This window comes from Piliocolobus tephrosceles, chromosome 6 (genome assembly GCF_002776525.5).
Source record: "Piliocolobus tephrosceles isolate RC106 chromosome 6, ASM277652v3, whole genome shotgun sequence".
Taxonomy (NCBI): domain Eukaryota; kingdom Metazoa; phylum Chordata; class Mammalia; order Primates; family Cercopithecidae; genus Piliocolobus; species Piliocolobus tephrosceles.
The window spans coordinates 91,571,682-91,594,099 of NC_045439.1; the positions used below are offsets into that span (position 1 = coordinate 91,571,682).

At 45.6% G+C, this 22,418-nt stretch overlaps 1 protein-coding gene and 1 long non-coding RNA gene across 3 annotated transcripts in view; one reads left to right on the forward strand and one right to left on the reverse strand.

Annotated features, from left to right (window-relative positions):
• The window catches only part of IL16 (interleukin 16), a 137,261-nt gene that overhangs the window by 105,201 nt on the left and 9,642 nt on the right, over positions 1-22,418 (forward strand). For both annotated transcript variants that reach the window (XM_023193388.1, XM_023193387.1), the window contains 6 exons: positions 249-465; positions 3,316-3,433; positions 6,402-6,534; positions 13,986-14,073; positions 16,090-16,571; positions 21,073-21,223. In XM_023193388.1, the coding sequence (XP_023049156.1) occupies positions 249-465; positions 3,316-3,433; positions 6,402-6,534; positions 13,986-14,073; positions 16,090-16,571; positions 21,073-21,223 (1,189 nt within the window). The remainder of the gene's footprint in view (positions 1-248; positions 466-3,315; positions 3,434-6,401; positions 6,535-13,985; positions 14,074-16,089; positions 16,572-21,072; positions 21,224-22,418) is intronic.
• Positions 13,570-17,964, reverse strand: LOC111527186. The gene is made up of 4 exons (XR_002726583.1): positions 17,830-17,964; positions 15,876-16,129; positions 14,851-14,942; positions 13,570-14,066 (listed from the first exon to the last, which is right to left on the reverse strand). It is a non-coding gene; the product is annotated as an uncharacterized LOC111527186 (long non-coding RNA).

Genomic DNA, 22,418 nt, shown 5'->3' on the forward strand with positions numbered 1-22,418 from the left:
ATCCATCTATCTATCCTTCCATCTATCTATCTATTCATCCATCTATCTGGCATATGTAGATATATGTAGTAGTTGTGTGTATATATACAAATATGTCATAATTTAATTTGTAACATGTATGAATACATGCACACATTTATATTTCATACACATACACACACACACAGAACTGCGTTTCCTTAAACAGTATTTCTTCATCTCACCCTGCATTGCTGCTGGGTGTTGTAGCCCTCTCTCTTTCCTTTCAGCAAGCCAAAAAGGGGCTCCTCACCCTCACCGTGAGAACCCGCCTGATGGCACCCCCTTCCCTGTGCAGCCATCTGTCTCCCCCACTGTGCTGCTCCCTGAGCTCCAGCACTTGTATCACCAAAGACAGCAGCTCCTTTGCCTTGGAAAGCCCCTCGGCTCCCATCAGCACTGCCAAGCCCAATTACAGAATCATGGTGGAGGTTTCTCTGCAGAAAGGTAAGAGTGTTGGAGCTGCATCCCCTGCCTGGGTCTCCCAGCACTGGCGGAGTCTCCCAGGCTTTCCTCACTTGGAATCAGTCAGAGGCAGGGCAGAATGTTGTCTTTTAGCACATTTTATGGCTATTGCTTAGAGCCAGGTCTAGTCTTCTGTTTATAGAAGCTCAAGACATACCATTCGAACCTAGTCAATGTGTTCTGGGTCAGTGGTTTAAATAAAACAAAACAAAGCAAACAAAAACTCAAACACAAAAATACCCAGAGAGAGAGAGAGAGAGAGAAAGAGAGAAACAATGGGCCAGGAGTGGTAGCTCAGCAGTAAGTATACTAAGACACCCTGGGCAGGCCACTTGCCTTTCTCTGGGCCTCTGTTTCCCTACCTGTGGCAGAAAATTGAGGTCCTTTCTACCTCTGACATTCAGGGACAGACAGCCATTCCCTTTGCCACCCCAGGTGGGCTGCTGACTCCAGAGGGCTCCAAGCCAATGCAACCAAGCTGAGACCTGGAGGATAAAGAGGAGGCAGCAAGGCACAGAGTTGGCCTGCAGCACAGGGGCCAGCATGTCTTCTAGGAGCAGAATGAAGGCCAGCATGGCTGGAGCTAGTTGGGCAGCATGAGAGCTGACATCAGGGTACTTGGCAGAGGCAGAGAGACCCTGTGGGGCTTTGCAGCTCGATTCTCTTCTAAATGGAGTTGGAAATCCTTTAAAGATTTCTAAGCAGGGGAGTAACACAGCTTATTCTTCAAAAAATGTCTCCTAGGGTTCTCCTTGGAGAATGGCCCATAGTGTGACAAAAGTAGAGGCTTAGAAACCACTTGCAGCCATTTCGGTCAGAGCTTGGGAGTAGTGGACTTGGAGAGAAGAGGATGGGCTTGAGATAAATTGTCAAAGTGGAAGGGAGACACACATAGTTAATTCCTTGCATACAGCTTTGCCTGATGCATGTCTTAGCTCTCCTGCTAGAACAGAAGCTCCCTGAGACCTCAGATGCCTCTGTATGCCTGCAAGCCTGGCAGAATGCTTGGCATAAGGACTTAGGGCAGACAAGTCTGTGCTGGCATGGTCCCAACAGCTGTATTCAGGGCTCCCTCAGTGCATTCGCTGAGCAGGCATAAAATGGGAAAGGCATGGCCTCGGAGTGGTGTTTCTGCTGATCACTGGCATCAGAAACACCTTAGGGAGGATTTTTGTTTGCTCATTTTATATAATGCAGCTTCTTAGACTCTACCCCCAGAGATTTTGCTTCTACAGTGTTTGCTCAACAGGGTGAGGTGAGGCCAAGGGATCCACATTCTAAACAAGTATCTAATGCAATTCTGACGCCCATTAGACTGAAAAACTGCTCTAGTCAGGACACCTGGGCTGTAGGAAGAGCTCTTTTATCAAACTCTTCATCCTTAAAATGGGATTGCCAACAATTGCCATGGCCTCCCTCATGGGACTGCTGGGAGAACCAGCATGAGAAGGTGAAAGCATTTGCCAAAGTGCTCTGTAAATCATACATGTCGAAAGAAAACTGTAAAGGGCTTTCCCCTACTCTGTGCTCACTCCATGTGGTCCTCCTTGCTGACAGCTCCTCATTTTCCAGGTGTTTCTACGTTGGTGAGCTCCAGGCCCTCCTCTCCCACACCTTGGGGGATCCCATCCAGTCCCACGGCCCTAACGCCACCTACATAAGCTATGTTCAAACTTTCAGCTTCCACCCTGCTTTCTCCTCTGGGTTCCGGCTTCATCTGTGCAAACATCTGCTCTACACGTCCCTGGGATAGTCCCAGATATCCTGACAGCTCCCGCTTCCCTGTGCAGCCAGTGGTAGCCATTCCTCACTTTCCAGCCATTCCTCACCTTCCAGCACATTGCACATGTCATTTGGGCAAAGCTGAACCCCCAGTCTTACCCTCACAACCCCGGTCCTCCATAACCTTCCCTGCTTTGGTAAATCACATGACCATCTGCCCAGTTACTCAAGCCAAACAAATCTCCAAGTTATTTTGATTTTATTTGCTAAGTTTCTATACTTCATCCATCAGCAAATCTATCTTCAAAATATATTCCATGGGCATCCATTTCTCTTCACTAGAGGTGAAGTCCAAGGCCACCACTGTCTCTCTCAACAGTGGCCTCTTGGCTGGTCTCCTCGCTTCCATTCTCCATGACCCATAGTTCTTTCCCTTCACAGTAGCCAGATGTGTTCATAAAAATAGGAATGAGATCATGTCACTTCCTTGTTCACAGCTCTCCTATGGCATCCGCTCTCAGTAGAGAATAAACCCGTTCACTGACATGCCCTTGTTGACAAAGCCCCACTGAATCTGCGCTTGATCACTCTCTCACTGTCACGTGCTGCTCCCCCATGCAGGCTGTGTCCCCACCACACTGGCCTTTCTAGTCCTACGACATGGCATGCTTGCTTTTGCCCTTGGGTCTTTGAGAGATGCTGTGCCTCATCTCTTCACTCCTAACTCTTGTCACTTGCATTTTAGCCTAACTAGTGTCTCCTCTGAGGCCTGACGTAGCCATCCCTCACTTTCCAGCACATTCTGCATACACTTGCCATATAATACTTATCACTCTTAGATACTGTCCTCTCTTCTCATCTAGCGCCCTTCTTCCCTTCCTCCCTCCTTCCCTCCTTCCTTCCTTTCTAGTCTTTCCCCACTCTTCCTTGCCTGCCTTGGTCACTGTTCTGACCCTAGAGCAGTGCCTGCACACAGCAGCCACTCCGTGAATATGGGTGGGATGAAAGCTGTAATAACCGGGAGTCCATGTCTGTGGCACCCAATCGACAGGTAGGCCCCCTGGGAAAGCTCAGTCCCGGTCTCCCCACCCTGTCCTGTTCTGCTTCCAGAGGCTGGTGTGGGCCTGGGCATCGGTCTATGCAGCGTTCCCTACTTCCAGTGCATCTCTGGCATTTTCGTCCACACGCTGTCACCAGGATCTGTGGCGCACCTGGATGGACGTCTCCGGTATGTCCTCACTTCTGTTTCTGAATATACCCCTGACTTACAACCAGGGAACAAATACCTTAGAATGTCGGGAGATTGATTTGGAGATGAGCTATAAAGAATGATCTTGTGGTGGAGGTCGGCTACTCTGCTCACCAGGACACCTCTTGTTGTGGGCACTGGCTAGGGAGGGGCAGGCTTCCTTCCTGCCCCTAAGGACACTCTTGGGAGATGCATTTGCAGTCTGGCTTAGAGGGAGGGAGTGAGACTTTGCACCCCAGCCCCTGTCTAGGCCACTGGGAGGGTCTGTGCTGACTGAGCCCCCGGGGCTAGCAGGAGTGGGGTGGGCAGGGACTTTGTTCTCAGCTCCCACAGCAGAGCCAGGTGTGGGTCCTGCCAGGACCAGACCGAGGTGGGGTGGCCTAAATACCACATCCCGCTGTGGCCAGCACACCCCTGACCCTGCACACATTTGTGACCCTGAGAAATCCCAGGGCGGGGCTGGGAGGCAGAGAACCTGGTGGGGATGTCTGAGGCCATACCCCGTGGGAGGGTTCAAGCCTGTGGCTGGAGCTGGTGTCTGCTTAGCTAATAAAGTCCCACAGGTGCCTCAAAAAAAAAAAAAAAAAAAAAAAAGAGAGAGAATGATCTGGGCATAGCTCAGGGCCATGTTCCTCAAAGTGTGGTCTGGACCGGCATAATCAGCATCAACTGGGAACTTATTAGAAATGTGGAATCTCAGACGCCCCACCTGGACCTGCTGAACCAGGACCTGCATTCTAACAAAATCCCCATGAATGTGTATGCATGTTACAGCTTAAGAAACATCGTCTGAGAGAACACCAGTCCAACATAGAAAACACATTTAATTCAGATTTAACTAATATTGAATTTATAATGACATAAGTAGGAGCTTTGATGAGGTTAGTCTATGAATTCTATATGGAAATGGTGGCTTAATGACAAAAATATTAGTAAGCTGGGCACCATGGCTCACACCTATAATCGCAGCACTTTGGGAGGCCGAGGCAAGTGAATGGCCTGAGCTCAGGAGTTTAAGACCAACCTGGGCAACATGGCAAAACCCATCTCTACTAAACATACAAAAATTACCAAGTGTGGTGGCACATTCCTGTAATCCCAGCTACTTGGGAGGCTGAGGCAGGAGGCTCACTTGAGCCAGGGAGGCTAAGGTTGCAGTAAGCCAAGATCGTGCCATTACACTCCAGCCTGGGCAACAAAGCGAGACCTTGTCACAAAAAAAAAAAAAAAAAAAAAAAGAAAGAAAAAAAAAGGGAGAGAGAAAATATGAGTAGTAGAAATACAGGTTCTTTCTGGCATAAACAAAATATTTTTGGGTACTCTAGATATATTTTTTATAAATAATTTCTAAGAGAAGTTCAAATCTAAATTTTTTTTCAACAACTGGTCTGAACTTGATTTAAAAATGTATCCTATTTAATTTGCTACAATACTTTGCACTCTAACATTCATGTATAGTGCAAATCTTCTCTCACTGGTTTTGGGTTTTCCTAAATCAGGAGAGTTCTGCCATCCCTTTAAAGGGTTTCCTACAATTGCAGTGTATGGAAAGGCCATCCCTGCTTACGATGCTGTCTTGATGGAGCTTCTGAATTAGAAAAGGATTTGCTGTTATCTGCAGGAGGGTGGCAGGCGATTTGCTGAGCTGCTCTGCTGGTTCGTAGGCCATAACTGCAGGCTCCATGTGGTTGTCTTGGTCCTAGTACCCTCAGACAGACAGTACCTCCTTCTCAGATCTGCAGTGGTATAGGGATTGTTCTGGAAGCTTCTGCTTTCCTTAACATCTGGTGCTATATGACCATGGTCTTCAGTTACAGCAGTAAAAAGGAATACTCTCCTAGCAAGGACGATGAACTCAGCAGAAGGAAGTCACAGAACACAGCAGGGGGCACAGGGAAATCAGGCTCAGGAGGTTGGATTTCCAATCCTGGACCTGCTGATGACCAGCTAGGCCAGGGGTCTGCAAACTGGGGCCCATCATTGTTTTGGGTTTTTTTTGTTTTTTGTTTTGTTTTTGTTTTTGGTTGTTGTTGTTTTAATAAAATTGTATTGGAACAAAGCCATGCTCATTTGTTTATGCCTCGTCTATGGCCACAGCTGTCATGCTATTAATATAACAGCAGAGTTGAGTAGTTTCGTTACAGACAGTATGGCAAAGCATGCAACATCAAAAATCTCTGGCTGTTTGCAGAAAAAGTTTGTCAATTCCTGAGCAGACCTAGATCAGGGAAATCTATTCAACCTCTGCAGCTCAATTTCCCTATCTAGACCAGGAAGGGGACTGGATTATACAAATCCTCCATGTATCTACGCGACCCCATATTTCCTACCTTTTTTTTTTTTTAAGGTTTAGGTTGCTATTAACTCCCTTCCCACCTCACAACTAGAATGAATGCCATTACCTTTTCTCCTTAATTCTTTTTGCAAGAATCTCAGCTGCTCTCCTGCTGAGTTATTTTTTCTCTACCTTTTAGCACATATGGGATGTTAGGTCCGACATTCAACATCCTGTGTGTGCTCATGTTAGATCCAATACTTCCTCCTAACTAGTCTACTTATGGGAACACTGAGGCCCAAGGAGAGGATGTGGTGGATTAAATCCTGGTGAATTGGTTATTAAGTTGAATTGGCTAAACCATACCCTCAGTCTTTAATGGGCATAGTTAAATGTGAAAAGATGGAGGAACGTTGCAGATGAACTTTTGTTAATATTGACCCACCATAAATATGAAACGTCTGCTGCTTTGTGTTTGTGCAGTAAGGGGGTGTGGGATATGCTACTTTGGTGTGCCCTGTTCTGAGTTTTGGTCTGGTGGCTAGCAGGGTCTACTTATTCATGTAATTTTTAGATCTCATCAAATAGCCCAGCCATGAGTGGGCCCCTGGGGCAGTGTTCAAATGTCTCATTGATTCACTTGCTGATGGCTTCTTGTTGATGCTTGCACAGGTGTGGGGATGAGATTGTGGAAATCAGTGATTCCCCTGTGCACTGCCTGACGCTCAATGAAGTCTACACGATCCTGAGTCACTGTGATCCTGGTCCAGTCCCCATCATTGTTAGCCGACATCCAGACCCACAGGTAACAGCCCCTGGGTTATCCTCTTCTTCTCAGGCTCACTCATTCAGCACCAAAATTGCAACAAGATATAGATGAAAACAGAGATGTTGCTGGCTGGGTTTGTACCTGAATTCCCAAGAATCCCTTCCAAGTTTCTGTAGTAAGATTTGTCTGCAGCAGAGGTCCACTAAAGAACTCCTAGATATCAGAGGCAATTGACATTAACTTAGGGAAGCTCTTACAGCTGAGTTATAAGCTCTGGCGCAGGAAAATAGAGACCCAGGGTCCCAGCTAGTAGACGCAAGAGATTTATTCATTTATGCATCTTGTAGGTACCCACTGTGGGAATGTCTGGAGGTAGGTACTGAGATACAGAGACAAGTTCATAGCACGTAGTCCTGCCCTGCAGAAGCTCATAATATCAATAAAGAGCCTGACATAGACATAATTGCAAAACAGAGATGGTAAGTCCTATGAGAATATAGGAATATAGCAGGGAATGGTTGATAAAGTAAAAAAAATACCAGAGGTTATTTTTCTCCAGGCAGAGAATATAAGGAAGATCATTCCAGGCAGTGGGAACACAAAGTTTAATGTTAGAGTCATGAAGGGACCTGACATGAAGGAGAGGAGTGCGTTCTGTGGGGCTGGAATGTAGGGTACTAGGTAGGCGTGACTGAGAACAGAGGTTGGCAGGGCATTGGGGTTACACTGCAGAGGGCTTTCAACAGGATACTAAAGAGTTTGCATCTTATTCTGCATAGTGAGGAGCTATGGGAGGTCTGTAGCTGTAGATGGAACGTGTTCATATTTTAATTTTTTAAACTTTGATTGCACTGTAGAAGACAGGATAGAGTGGGTGGAGTGTGGGGTTTGTAAGAGGAAGGAAACAGATGGTGAGAGCCTGAACTACACAGCAGTCATAGGAAGAGAAAAATGAAGGGGCAATGTATTAGTCTGTTCTCACACTGTTGATAGAGACATACCTGAGACTGGGTAATTTATAAAAGAAAAGAAGTTTAATGAACTCACAGTTCCATGTGGCTGGGGAGGTCTCACAATCACAGCAGAAGGTGAAAGGCATGTCTTACATGGTGGCAGGCAAGAGAGAATGAGAGCCAAATGAAAGGGGAAACTCCTTATAAAATCATCAGTTCTTGTGAGACTTGTTCACTGTCATGAGAACAGAATGGGGGGAACTGCCCCTATGACTCAATGATCTCCCACCAGGTCCCTCCCACAACATGTGGGAATTATGGGAGCTACAACTCAAGATGAGATTTGGGTGGGGACACAGAAAAATCATATTAGGTAACATTAGGCAATGCTTGGGAAGACTCAACAAGAGCTGCTGGGCAAGTGGCTCTGGGGTAAGAGAGGGAGGAACCGAGGATATCTTGAATAATTTTAGATTGGAAGACTGAGCGGTGGTCTTCCACCAGAAGAGAGAAGAGGAGAAGGTAGCAGGTTTGGGAGGGAGAAAAGAGCATGATCTTAGTGTAGGACATAGTGAGGTGGAGGTACCATGGAGTGTTCAGGTAAAGATGCCCAGCAGGCAGGTTAGACTTAGGGCTGATAACAACTATAACAGGGACCCAGGCTGGAGCTAGACTTGGGGGTTGAATCCCTGCTGCTGGTGAGAGTTCTGGGGAACCTGGAATAATCATCACCACTAATTATTTAATCCTAGTGTGTACCAGGCATGTTTTCCAAAGATGTGACCCACACAACTGCATTTAGTTGTTGTGCAGTCCCCTGAAATCAGTGTGATATTTCCCCCCCAACTCACAGATGAGGAAACTGAGGCTTAGAAAGGACAAATAGGTTTCCCAGTGGTGAAACTACTAAGTAAAGAAGCTAAGATTTTTTTTTTTTTTTGAGACAGCGTCTCACTCTGTTGCCCAGGCTGGAGTGCAGTGGCCGGATCTCAGCTCACTGCAAGCTCCACCTCCCGGGTTTATGCCATTCTCCTGCCCCAGCCTCCCGAGTAGCTGAGACTACAGGCGCCCGCCACCTCGCCCAGCTAGTTTTTTTGTATTTTTTAGTAGAGACAGGGTTTCACCGTGTTAGCCAGGATGGTCTCGATCTCCTGACCTCGTGATCCGTCCGTCTCGGCCTCCCAAAGTGCTGGGATTACAGGCTTGAGCCACCGTGCCCGGCCAGAAGCTAAGATTTAAATCCAGCAAAGCCTGTGCTTTGAACACACTGACTCCCAAACTCCCAGTGGCACTTGGACAGAGTGGAGTAATGAGGAAAATCAATATACAATGGGGTGGTGGAATTCAAACTCAGCCCCATTCTATGGATTGCACACTGGGGCTAAACACACCAGAGACAAGCAAACTTCTTAACTAAGGCAAACAAATAATTGGCCTAAATCTCTGGACAATACAAGAAAAGAAAGAGGTCCCAATTAATTTATCATTTCCTCTTGCTGTTTTTAGGACTATAGCAGAAAATCAGTAGAGTAGGGGTCAGGTTGTGGGCAAATGTTGTGGCCCTGGGCTTAAGTAATGTGCATTGTCCCAGAGAGATGAGACACACACAGAGAGGCTACAGAGGTGAGGGCCTTGAGAGTGAGGGAGCTGGAGTTCCAGCTGCTCAGATAAGGGAGCCAGGTCAGAAAGGACAGGTAAGGTTTAGAGCAGCAGAAAGGCAAAGGCACCATAGGCAGGGGAGATCCAGGGGCACAGGCATAGGGCAGAGAGAAGAGAGCCAGGCCCAGCAGTAGAATGCCTAGTTTGTGTCCAGTCTGCTGCTTGCTTATGGTGACCTTGGGGAACTTATCTAATCTCCAAGAGCCTCTGGGTCCTCAACTCTGACAAAGGGGAGTGGTCTTTACCTTACAGGACTGTTGTGGATGGTAACTTTCCTCTATTAAGAGTTTACCATCTGCCAGGCATTGTGCCCAAGACTTTAAGTGATTTATTTATTGTTGTTTATTGTGGTAAAATACACATAACATAAAATTTACCATCTTAACAATTTTTTAAGTGTACAGTTCAGTGGCATTAAGGACATTCTCATTGTTGTACAACCATAGCCACCATCCATCTCCAGAACTCTTTCCATCTTTCAGAATTTAAACTCTACCCATTAAACAAGTCCCTCTGTTCTCCCACCCGCAAGTCCTGGGAACCACCATTTTACTTTCTGTCTCTGTGATTTTGACTCGAGGTGAAATCATATAAAATTGTCCCTTTTGTGTCTGGCTTATTTGACTTTGCATAATGTCCTCAAGGTTCATTTGTGTTGTAGCATGTGCCAGAATTTCCTTCCTTTTTAAGGTCGAATAATCTTCTAGTGTGTATATGTGTGTGTGTGCATATGTGTGTGTATCACATGCTGTTTCTCATCTGTTTGTGGGCACTTGCATTGTTTCCACCTTTTGATTATTGTGAATAATGCTACAATGAACATGGAGTACAGATTCCTCTGAGATGTTGACTTCCCTTCTTTTGGGGTATATACCCAGAAGTGGAATTGCTGGGTCATATGGTCATTCTATTTTTAAGTTTTTGAGGAGCCTTCAAACTATTTTCCACAGTGACTACACCATTTTACATTCTTATCAGCAGAGTCCCAGGGTCCCGATTACTCCATATCCTTGCCAATACTTTGTTCTTTTCATTTCTTTTTTGAGACGGAGTCTCAGTCTGTCACCCAGGCTCGAGTGCAGTGGCACGATCTTGGCTCACTGCACTGAGTTCCAGTGATTCTCCTGCTTCAGCTTCCTTAGTAGCTGGGATTGCAGGTGTGCACCACCACGCGGGCTAATTTTTGTATTTTCAGTAGAGACAGGGTTTCTACCATGTTGGTCAGCCTGGTCTCAAACTCCTGACCTCAAGTGATCTGCCTGCCTCAGCCTCCCAAAATGCTGGGATTAGAAGCATGAGCTACCATGCCCAACCTCTTTTCTTTTTGTTTACAGTAGCCATCCTAATGTCCTAATGTGTGTGAGGTGGTAACTTGGTGTGGTTGTGATTTGCATCACTGATCATTAGTGATGTTGAGCATTTTTTCACTTGCTTTTTGGCTGTTTGTATATCTTCTTTGAAGAAATATCTATTCAGGTTCTGTACCCAGTTTTTAATCAGGTTGCTTTGTTGTTGTTGTTGCTGCTGAGTTGTAGGAGTTCTTTATATATTCTGCAAGTCAACCATTTATCTGAAATATGATTTGCAAATATTTTCTCCAATTCTGAGTTGCCTTTTCAATCTGTTGGTTATGTCCTTTTGATGCACAGTTTTTGATTTTTACATAGTCCAATGTATGTACTTTTTTGTTTCCCATACTTTCGATGTCAAATTATTTATTTTTTAAAAACCTGTCCTCATTTTGAAGTGGGTTTTATTACTGTTATTATTTTACAGAAGGAAGAAATGGAGGATTAGGAGGTTAAGTAACTTGTCTAGGTGTTCACACCTAGACAACAGAGGACTCCTTGGGGAGTCACACCTAGACAACAGAGGAACTAGAACATAAGCCTTTTTGACTCTAAGATTCATACTCACTTAGGAGGACACTGACCACCAACAGGTATTATTCCACTAAATCCTCTGGAAGTACCCCTTCTAAATACCTCTGTACTGCTTGCGTCAGGAGTTACAATTACTTGAGCTCATCATAGCCTAATAGAAGCTAATCGAAAACAAATAATTCAAGCCCTATCTACTACAATTTTATTAGGCACTTATTTCACACTTCTACAAGCCTCAGAGTATTATGAAGCACCCTTTACTATTTCTGACGGTATTTATGGCTCAACATTTTTTATTGCTACCGGCTTCCACGGACTCCACGTTATCATCGGGTCTACATTTCTTATCGTCTGCCTTATTCGCCAACTAATATACCACTTTACATCAAATCATCATTTTGGCTTCGAAGCAGCCGCTTGATACTGACACTTTGTAGATGTTGTCTGACTATTCCTCTATATTTCCATTTACTGATGAGGCTCATATTCTTTTAGTATAGACAGTACAGCTGACTTCCAATCAACTAGCTCCGATAATACTCGGAAAAGAATAATAAACCTAGCATTAACTCTAATAATTAATACCCTTTTAACCACAGCATTAATAATTATTATGTTCTGACTACCTCAACTCAATTCCTACACAGAAAAAGCTAATCCATACGAATGTGGCTTTGACCCACTAAATCCCGCTCGTATTCCTTTCTCCATAAAATTTTTCCTAGTTGCCATTACCTTTCTACTATTTGACTTAGAAATTGCCCTACTACTACCTCTACCATGAGCTCTCCAAACAACAAATCTTCCCGTAATAATCAAGTCATCAATTATATTAATTATTATTCTAACCCTCAGCCTAGCCTACGAATGAACTCAAAAGGGATTAGAATGAACTGAATTGGTAAGTAGTTTAAATAAAATAAATGATTTCGACTCATTCGATTATGATAATCATACTAACCAAATGCCCATTATTTATATAAATATTACCCTAGCGTTTACCATTTCACTCCTAGGCATATTAGTATATCGCTCACACCTAATATCATCATTACTGTGTCTAGAAGGAATAATACTCTCACTGTTTATTATAAGCACCCTCATAGCCTTAAATATGCACTTCCCCCTAGCTAATATCATACCTATTGCCCTGCTAGTATTTGCCGCCTGCGAAGCAGCAGTAGGCCTCGCCTTACTAGTCTCAATCTCGAATATATATGGCCTAGACCACATCCATAACCTAAGCTTACTCCAATGCTAAAAATAATTTTTCCAACAATTATACTATTACCAACAACATGATTTTCCAAAAATAACATAGTCTGAATTAATTTAACTGTACACAGCCTAATCATTAGTCTTATTCCCCTTCTATTCTTCAATCAAACCAACAACAACCTCATCAACTACTCGATCCTCCTATCTTCCGACCCATTAACAACACCTCTCCTAATATTAACCGCCTGACTTCTACCCCTCATAATTATAGCAAGTCAATATCACCTTCACAACGAAAGCCCCTCACGAAAAAAACTCTATCTCTCCATAATAGTGTTTCTACAGATTTCCCTAATTATAACATTTATAGCCACAGAACTAATTTTATTTTATATTCTATTTGAAACCACTCTTATTCCCACCCTAATTATCATTACCCGATGGGGCAATCAAGCAGAACGCCTCAACGCAGGTACATACTTTCTATTTTATACATTAGCCGGCTCTCTCCCTCTACTAATTATATTAATATATATCTATAACAGCCTGGGTTCACTAAATATTATTCTCCTAACAATTACAGCTCAAAAACTAACAACCACCTGATCACACAGCCTAACTTGGCTAGCTTGCATAATAGCCTTTATGGTAAAAATACCCTTATACGGCCTACACCTATGACTACCCAAAGCCCATGTTGAAGCCCCTATCGCCGGATCAATAGTCCTCGCTGCAGTACTCCTAAAACTAGGGGGCTATGGTATGTTACGACTTACCCTAATCCTTGATCCTCTTACGGAATATATAGCCTACCCCTTTCTCATGTTATCCCTATGGGGCATAGTTATAACAAGCTCAATCTGCCTTCGACAAACAGACCTAAAATCACTCATTGCATACTCCTCCGTAAGCCACATGGCCCTAGTAATTGTAGCATCCCTCATTCAAACCCCCTGAAGCTTTACTGGCGCAATTGTCCTTATAATCGCTCATGGACTCACTTCATCTATACTATTCTGCCTAGCAAACTCAAATTACGAACGAACCCACAGCCGCATTATAATATTAACCCGAGGACTTCAAACTCTACTTCCACTAATAGCCTTTTGATGACTTATAGCAAATCTCACTAACCTGGCCCTACCTCCCACTATCAACTTAATAGGAGAACTACTGGTAGTGACAACTTCATTTTCTTGATCACATATTACCATTACACTCATAGGATTAAATATATTAATCACCGCCCTATACTCACTATATATATTTGTTATAACCCAACGAGGAGTATTTACACATCACATCATCAATATAAAACCCTCCTTTACACGAGAAAATATATTAATATTTATAAGTGATGATAAACTGTGAGTCACAGCTCAGACAGTATAACAGTGATTGTGATGATTACGACATTGTTGATAATGATGATGTCATGACAGCATTGCCAAGAATGGACTAGCTCATAGAGATAACCTATGAAGTGGTAACTTTGCCTAGAATTTTCCAGCAAGTAATGGGGAGAAGGGTGGAGAGTTGAGGGGGCCTCCTTGGGAACCCCTGCATTGATAGACTTTGGACTTTATCTAGAAGATACTGAGGAACCATTGATTCCCGGGGTATTTCTGGAAATGGAATTTGTCAGCTATTTGCAGAGTAAGTTGAAAGACAAAAATCCAGAATCCAGTGGCCCAGCTTGGGAGCTGGTCCAGGGCTGGAAGCCTGATGCAGGAGCTCCCACTGTTTGTTTGAGGAGATGATTGATATTTTCTAGGTCTCTGAACAGCAGCTCAAAGAAGCTGTGGCCCAGGCTGTGGAAAACACCAAGTTTGGAAAGGAGAGGCATCAGTGGAGTCTGGAAGGTAAGACAAATGGTGAACTTTGATGTAAAATATCTTTGCCTTCTTAGAAAGCTTAGGATTTATCCATTAACTCATCCTCTATCCAAGGAATAGTAACAGCAGTTACCATAGACCAGTATAGTATGTAGACAGATGCTGAAAACTAGCAGCTACCAGCTAAATTTAGCTTATATTTTTGCTTTGTTTGGAAGACACAAGATTTTAAAAGCATCTGAATTTAAATCGCTACAAATGTGCCAGGCTCTCTCCAGCTTCCCTATGGTCCCCACCATTCCCTTTATCCTGTATCAAGTTGCCATTCACACAATAGCCTCATAGGCATTTGAGTTTGCAGCCCCTAGTCTATAATAATAGAATATTGGAAAAATTAACATTTGGGAATATAATTCTGACATTTATTGAATATTTGTAATGTCAGAGACTGTGCTAATTCATGCATTCACACATAATTTTTATGCACGTTTTATAAGAAAAAGGGAGGTCCTCAGAGACTCTCTTACTTAAAGTCACACCACTAGAGTGCAGAGGCTTTGGAATGGAAATCCAGCTGGCTTGACTCCCATGCTTAGCCATTGGGCATTAATCACGTCTACCATGGAACATCCTTATGACAGAACAACATGCAACCATTGGCACTAATATTGACAAGAAATTAAATGATCTGGGAAAATGTTCAGAGAAAAGAGCAGAACACATTTTATTTCAGATCTGGTCTATTATTATTTCTACCCACCCAACACGCATATATGCTCAGGAAAGCATGACAGAGAAACTCACCAAAATTTTGACAGTAGTTATTGCTGGCTGATAGGAACACAGGTGAAGTGAATTTTTACTTTCATTCCTTCCTCCTTGTGGCTGAGTTTTCTCTAAGGAGGATGCATTATTTCATGATCAGGAAAAAAAAAAAAGAAAACATTTTATTTAAAGAGAAAATGAGTTAGGAGCTTGACTGGCCTTAGTTCTCTCTCATGGGGCTCCTCTGGCTTTCCTGGTCTCTCAGAATAAGCTGGAATTTGAGCAAGGGACTAGAGTTCAATCCTCTCCCACCCCTCAAGCTGTGATTTTAGGAAAGGGGCACCCTTGACAGCTTACCACTACAGAGAAGGGCCTCTCAAGGATATGTGGGTAGCCCTAGTGCTGGAAACCAGGGTAGGGGGTACTGAGAACCAGGAAGAAGGGCTAATGGGGAGGGAGGGAGGAAGGTGCAATGGCTAAGAAATAGTCGCTTTCTGCCCTCACCTCATCCTCAACTGGAAAGAAATGGTGACTTCTTCATGTCAGATTCAAAGTGCCGTGACAGGTAGTTTCTCTGTCTTTGTTATTGAGCCTCAAAATAACCCCAGTGACTTTAAAATTATCATCCTCATTTTACAGATGCAGAAATGGAGTTAGGTCCCCCAGGAAGCTGACTCTAAGATGGAGTTTGGTCTGCAGCGTGTTTATTAAGAAGTGTCCTGGGGATCACTACCTGTGGCAGGGAGGGGAGCAGGCAGGGTAGACAGAGGGAGGATGGAGCTGAGATGCACACCCAACAGCTTCAGCCAAGCCCTGGAACTCTGCAGCTAAAGTCCACATTAGAGTTGTCCCGAGTTTACCAACATAGCTGGACCTGTAACCCAGCTGCAGCAGTCCCTGGAGATGGGCTGCCATCTTGGACAAGGCAGCTGTCTGCAGCTATGGCAGTCCCTGGAGGGACCCACAGTTGAAAGTAGTCTGCCAGCAGCACTCCCTACAGCTGGAACATCAAGCCCTTCCTCAGTGGGTGATCTGGGTGGCATATCTCCATATCCATCACTCACAGGCTCAGAAAACTTGAACGATTTTCCCAACCCAAAGTCATACAGCTCGCCGGGGACCAACACCAAGACTGCCACATTCCAGATCCAGAGTGGCGCAGCTAAGAAGCAGATAGCTGGTGTGCAGTGTGCTGCCCGCAGCAGTCGCAGGCGAGGCCAGGGGTGTTTTTGTTTTCTGAAGCTCAGCTATGAAGATTCCCTTGTGTTTCCCACACAGGTGTCAAAAGGCTGGAAAGCAGTTGGCACGGGCGGCCCACCTTGGAGAAGGAAAGAGAGAAGAACTCAGCACCCCCGCATCGCAGGGCTCAGAAGATCATGATCCGCTCCAGCAGTGACAGCAGCTACATATCTGGGTCCCCAGGAGGAAGTCCTGGGAGTGGCAGCGCTGGGAAGCCATCCTCTGACGTGGACATCAGCACACACAGCCCCAGCCTGCCCCTGGCAAGGGAGCCAGTGGTGCCTTCTATAGCATCCTCCAGGCTGCCCCAGGAGAGCCCGCCTGTCCCAGAGAGCCAGGACAGCCACCCACCACTAAGACTGAAGAAACCCTTTGAGATATTGGTGAGAAAGCCTACATCCTCCAAGCCCAAGCCTCCACCCAGAAAATACTTTAAAAGTGACAGTGACCCTCAGAAGAGTCTGGAAGAGAGAGAGAAATCCTCATGCTCTTCTGGGCACACCCCACCCACCTGTGGCCAGGTAAGAGGATGGGTCCACAGGTTGACTGTTTCCAAGACCAGACTCAAATCTTGAGCATGGGCAAGTTAGAAAGTTAGTGTTAGCAGAGCCAGAATGAAAGTTTCTCTTGCTCCACCAGAAAGAAGCTGTTGCTTAGGACTCAGCTGAGGACTGACCATGGAAAGATGGGTTTGAAGGTTGACAGATAATTGAAGTCCCAGTCCTGCTTGCTGACATCGGGGTTCCCACCCATAACACACTGGAATTTAAGGTTCCTTTCCTGTGTCATTTTTCACTCACCATGAAGGAAAAATACCAGGGCCCCTGCAGGGCCACAGTGTTTGCCTGTGGATCTTTGAGTGTCCTGCTTGTAGGGAGAATAGTGGCTTAAATAACTAAAAAGGGGCCTGGCACAGTGGCTCACGCCTGTAATCCCAGCACTTTGGGTGGCTGAGCTGGGTGGATCATGAGCTCAGGAGTTCAAAACCAGCCTGGCCGAGATGGTGAAATCCTGTCTCTACTAACAATACAAAAATTAGCCGGGCATGGTGGTGGGTGCCTATAATTCCAGCTGCTTGGGAGGCTGAGGCAGGGAATTGCTTAAACCCAGGAGGCGGAGGTTACAGTGAGCCAAGATTGCGCCACTGCGCTCCAGTCTGGGCGACGGAGCAAGACTCCATCTCAAAAAACAAAACCAAACAAAACAAAAACAAAAGCAAAACAGAACAACAACAACAAAACAGAACAATCGAAAAACAACTAAAAAGAGACAAGAGTTGCTTCTTAAGTGAGTAGACTGATATGATTTTGAGAAACTGGCTCCTATTTCTTCCCCAGTTATCTTTGCCTCCTCACTTCCTTAGGCATGGATCCTTGGGGAGACCCCACCAATCCGTTAATTGGGGCTGCATGTAGTGGCTCCTTCCAAGGGCTATTGTGAGGATTAAAGGTAACCACTTAAGGCAAGTACCTGACAGCATCTCAGGCATATCAGCATTCATTGCCATGATCTTTCCCCATCAGGCCCCTTAAAGCCCTCCTTCCCACCCCTTGCATAAAAGGCAGGCTGACTGACAGGCAGCTGCTATGTCTTGAGCCATTTTTATGCACAGGCTAATTACACTGAGTACTTTCATGTACATTGTGTCAATTAAATCTTACCACGACCTGATGGTGAGAGTCCCAATTGTGCAAAGAGGGAACTGAGAAACTCTCTCAAGTTCACATCACTAGTGGGTCACGGTTACCCACTATACCACGCTGAGTTTCCCATCCTTACCCAGAAGCTGCCTCCCCCATGGCGGAATGGCCCTGCAGGGGCCCTGGCCCTTCCCATAAGCACAATGTAGGGAGGTGGAAGGGGGCCTCTGGAAATCCTCTGAAACAATCTACAGTGAGGGTTGGCAAGCTTCAGGAGGGGTAGCGGTGGAGTCTGGATATTGAGTAGGAGGGGTGAAAGTGAAGGAGGGAGGAGGAAGCCAAGTTACTAAAAAGGAAGTGCAGTTTTGCAGAGTGCTGGCAGGATGTGGCTGGTTAGCAACACATGATGGAGTTCTCAGATGGATCTGTTCTCCCAGCCCCCCTTTTAAGCCCATATTTCATTTTCCCTTGGGCCTGAGACCTACGAGTCCAGAAGGGCAAATCAGGAGCAACCAGTTGAGAAGCCAGTCATTTTGCCTTCTTCCCGGAGGCCCAGAAAAGGAGGAGTGCAGTTGCCACAGCAGGTCTGTCTCAGTGATGCCCTCGGCAGAGCCACATAGGGTACGGAAATATTCCCAAGTAAGGTGCTGGAGAAGGAACTGGGGTGTCCTCAGGGAAGCCCAGACAGGGAACTTCCCCACAGGTCATCTTTCATGCCCTGTGTGCCTCGGCAGAACACAGGGCTCCCTCCTGTACCCGCCCCCAACAGCACAGTCTCCTGGAGAAAAAGGCCCTTCTGCAGCTGCCCTCCTCTGTCTGCTCTGCTCTGTCCCACGTGGCCAGCAGATCCTTCTCCCACAAACATTTCCATAAATGCAATCAGCATGACATACTTTTATTGGGCACTCAGGGGTCACAGAGAAAGGATCATAGCACGCAATAGAAAACAGGAAGCAATTTGCTTGAGGTCACTCTCAAACTTCCCTTGACCATTCCCGGGGATTTCTCACTGGATGTTTTCTTCCGTGGCCACAGTGTCCACTGTCTCACCCCCCAACCTTCCCTCCCTGCAGTCTTTTCTCTACAGGGTCCCAAGACTGTTGTCAAGCTGCTATGGATGACCCCCAAATCTTTCCCATCTGCTCTAATTCAAGGGGACTTAACTCTCACAAGCAATATGAACTTTGGGATATTTTCTTCAACAGAAAACTGACATCTCTCTTATAGAAAATCAGCTTAAACTCTCACCTGTGCTTAAAAAAACTTCCGGCCGGGCGCGGTGGCTCAAGCTTGTAATCCCAGCACTTTGGGAGGCCGAGATGGGCGGATCACGAGGTCAGGAGATCGAGACCATCCTGGCTAACACCGTGAAACCCCGTCTCTACTAAAAAAATACTAAAAAAACCTAGCCGGGCGAGGTGGTGGGTGCCTGTAGTCCCAGCTACTCGGAGGCTGAGGCAGGAGAATGGCGTAAACCCGGGAGGCGGAGCTTGCAGTGAGCTGAGAACCGGCCACTGTACTCCAGCCTGGGCGACAGAGCGAGACTCCGTCTCAAAAAAAAAAAAAAAAACTTCCAACACACAACAAGATTTTCTAAGAATCCTTTCTTAGAAAACAAACAAAAAACCAAACAAAAACATACTTTCTCCCCTCTATGCTGAATCAACTCTCTCCCTCTTTCCTTCTTTCTCTTCTCCCTCCCTCATCCACCAAGCACAGTTCCAGGAAACACTAGTAAGAGAAAAATTTGTGTAAAGTCAAATTTATTTCAGGGGCTAATTTTGAAGTCTCCCATGAAGAGGATGCAATATTGGATGTGTTGATGAAAAGACACAACACGTTCGTGTCTGTTCCAAGATGTAAAGCTGCATTGACTGCAGTTGGTATCACACGTGGCTGCCTGTAAAAGCACTAACAATTCAAGAATGTCAGCAAATGTCAACTTACAGAGCTCACAACCTGGTGAAATTAAATTTCATCCACATGTCATTTCTCTTGTGGACAAGAGTCTTAGAGATCATCAGACCAGTATTTTAAGCTTCGAATGCCATGACTCAGCCTTACTTTTTTAAGGGCTAGTTTGAGAAGCCCAATGATTCCTTTGAAATTAGTTGACCTCTCAATATTTCATAATGCTTTCCTACAGCTCAGTTCTACAGTAGGGAACTTGAGCTGAGGCAATGCTCTGTGAATACATTTCTAATTTTTGTAGACCTTTCCTTCCCCCAAAATGTTTATTGTCAATGTAGATCTTAAATTTCAGGCCATGGATATTTGCCATTTCTTTTTTAGTCCCAAAGGATGCATTTGTTCCTTCCTCCTTCCTTCCTCTCTGGAAGGAAGCCTGCAGCCATGTCAAATGGCCCATCATTACACAAATCTGGAATGAACCGGACGTGGAGGTCACTGCAGTATAACAAAGCGTTTCTCTTGCAGACGATCAAATACAGATGGCATCGTTTTGATGATGTCTGCCTTCTCAATCTTTTTTTCCAGATGGGTATTACATTTGGTTGGGCTGTGTCTCTAGAGCCCTCTTCTTCTGCCTCTCTGCCTGGAAAATTCTTACTCTGTGTATGAAGCAGACAGAAAGCACTTCTCTAGGAAGCCTTCTTCACCTCTGGGATGGAACTGGTCTCTCTGTTTCCTCTAGGCCCTGACAGCACCTTAAGCACACACTGTATGATAATCCAGACTCTTCAAGTATTGCATAGCTATTCAGAGCCTAGTCCACCTTGTCCCTAGATTGTTTCTGGAAGGACCCCAAGGCTGCATCCATGCTCAGTGATGGAAACAATTCTGCAACAGATTGATGCTGTCACCCTAGGTGCCACAGAGGGGAGCAATGGCACAGGTGCTGAGTATCTGTCATCTTTTGCAGAACACTTACTAAATATTTGAAGAGTGCTTAACAAGTGACAGCAATTGACAAGTATTTTCCTGAGTGCTCTAACCTTAGGGAACACTAGCTGCCAGGTTTTTTGCTGCCTTGTTTCTACACTGCCCTGTACCCTCCTGGGGTGGGTAGGTCACCAGGATGCAGTTGTAACTGAAGCAATGCTGGTCCCTGGTCCCTCCACACTCAAAGCCTTTTGTTCCTATCATAAAGAGCCAGGGTTTTCATGTATGTCAACAGTATGAGCCCATGACCTGGACACCAGGTTGCTGGAAGTCAAGGGATGCTCTGCATGTCTAGGAGGTGCTGTCTCTGCCATGTCAGCACCAAGGAGAAAAAAAGAAACCCTCTTTACATGGCTGCTGATGAACTTCTCATTGAAAGCAGCTCAATATCCGTTTTTCCATCCCAATCAAAGCGTGTCTCGCCTTCTCACAGCTTGAGGCTACCGTTTTGACACGGTCTTGCTTCCTGTTTACACCACAGGAAGCCAGAGAGCTGCTGCCACTGCTGCTACCACAGGAAGACACAGCAGGGAGAAGCCCTAGTGCCTCTGCCAGTTGCCCAGGACCTGGTATCTGCCCACAGACCAAGTCCTCCACAGAGGGCGAGCCAGGGCGGAGAAGAGCCAGCCCAGGTAAGCTTCATTGAGATCGTCCAAAAGGAAGGGTCTTTTGAAAAAAGGTACAGGGATAAGATAAGAGCACAAACTGGCCTGAGGATCAGAGTGCTCTGCATTGACACCACCGCTGGACCCGGCTGATCAATAGTCAAGGGTCCTAGGTGCTGAGCAGCAGCACCATGGAGGTGCTGTCCAGGGTGGGGAGCCTCCTGGGTGGATGGGTGATGCTGTGGGTAATGCCATCCTGGGCAGCTGCTTCTAGGGTGCCAACATTCCAGAGGCAACAGCCCTGCTGCATTCAGGATTTCTGAGTCAGAGAATGCAATACCAGAAAAGTATAAATAGCATTTACCAGTGGTCACCTCCTCCATGAAGTGGATAGCAAGGGTGTGTCCACATGGTACACCTGACAATGCTAAGACATAACTCAAATATGTATTCTCTTGCTAGAGAGAGCATAGGACTTGAAGTCAGGGAGTCCTGGATCTGTCTGTCATTAGCATGATTCTGAGCAACCTACTTTGCCTTTCTGAGCCCAGATTCACATGGGATGCATTCAGCAAGCACACATTGAATGCTGGCTTCGTGAGGCCCTGTGCTAGATGCTGGGGAGAGAGAGAAAGGGATGAGACCAGGTAGTCAGGTCCTGCCTCCAAGGAGCAACTAGTAGTGGCAGGAAATAAACATATAGGCTATAAACCATGACTGTTTGAGAAACACTAGAGCAAAAGTTCATGAAAGACTTTTGGAGGGCTAAGGGACATTTTGGAAAGATCTAGCACATCTCACCCAGAGCAGAGGACCTGTGGGTGGAGGCTCCTCTCCCTTAGTCACCCTAATTGAGGAATATACTAGTAAAAGCAAACGCCTCAGTGTTTAACTGACGGGAGGTTGTCACTCCAATCTGCAAAGGGCTTGCCTGTGGAACCTCTGCCTCCTGATTCTCACAACAGCCAAGCCATTCAAAAATGCAGAAACAGGTTGGAGGCCTGGGCTCACTTGCCAAAGGCCAGTCTCTTAGATTGTGCAGAATTTCTCTTTGATATCATCAAGGTGTAATGCTCCATGATTCACTTCTTTTGAAACCTGGCATTGAGACAACGGACAGGAGGGATCAGAGTTCCTTAAACTGGGTTGCATTCCAGTAGCAAGCATCCCCAAAAAGCACACAGGCCCAGCCTTCCTCTGCCCCTCAGAAAGAGAACCGGGG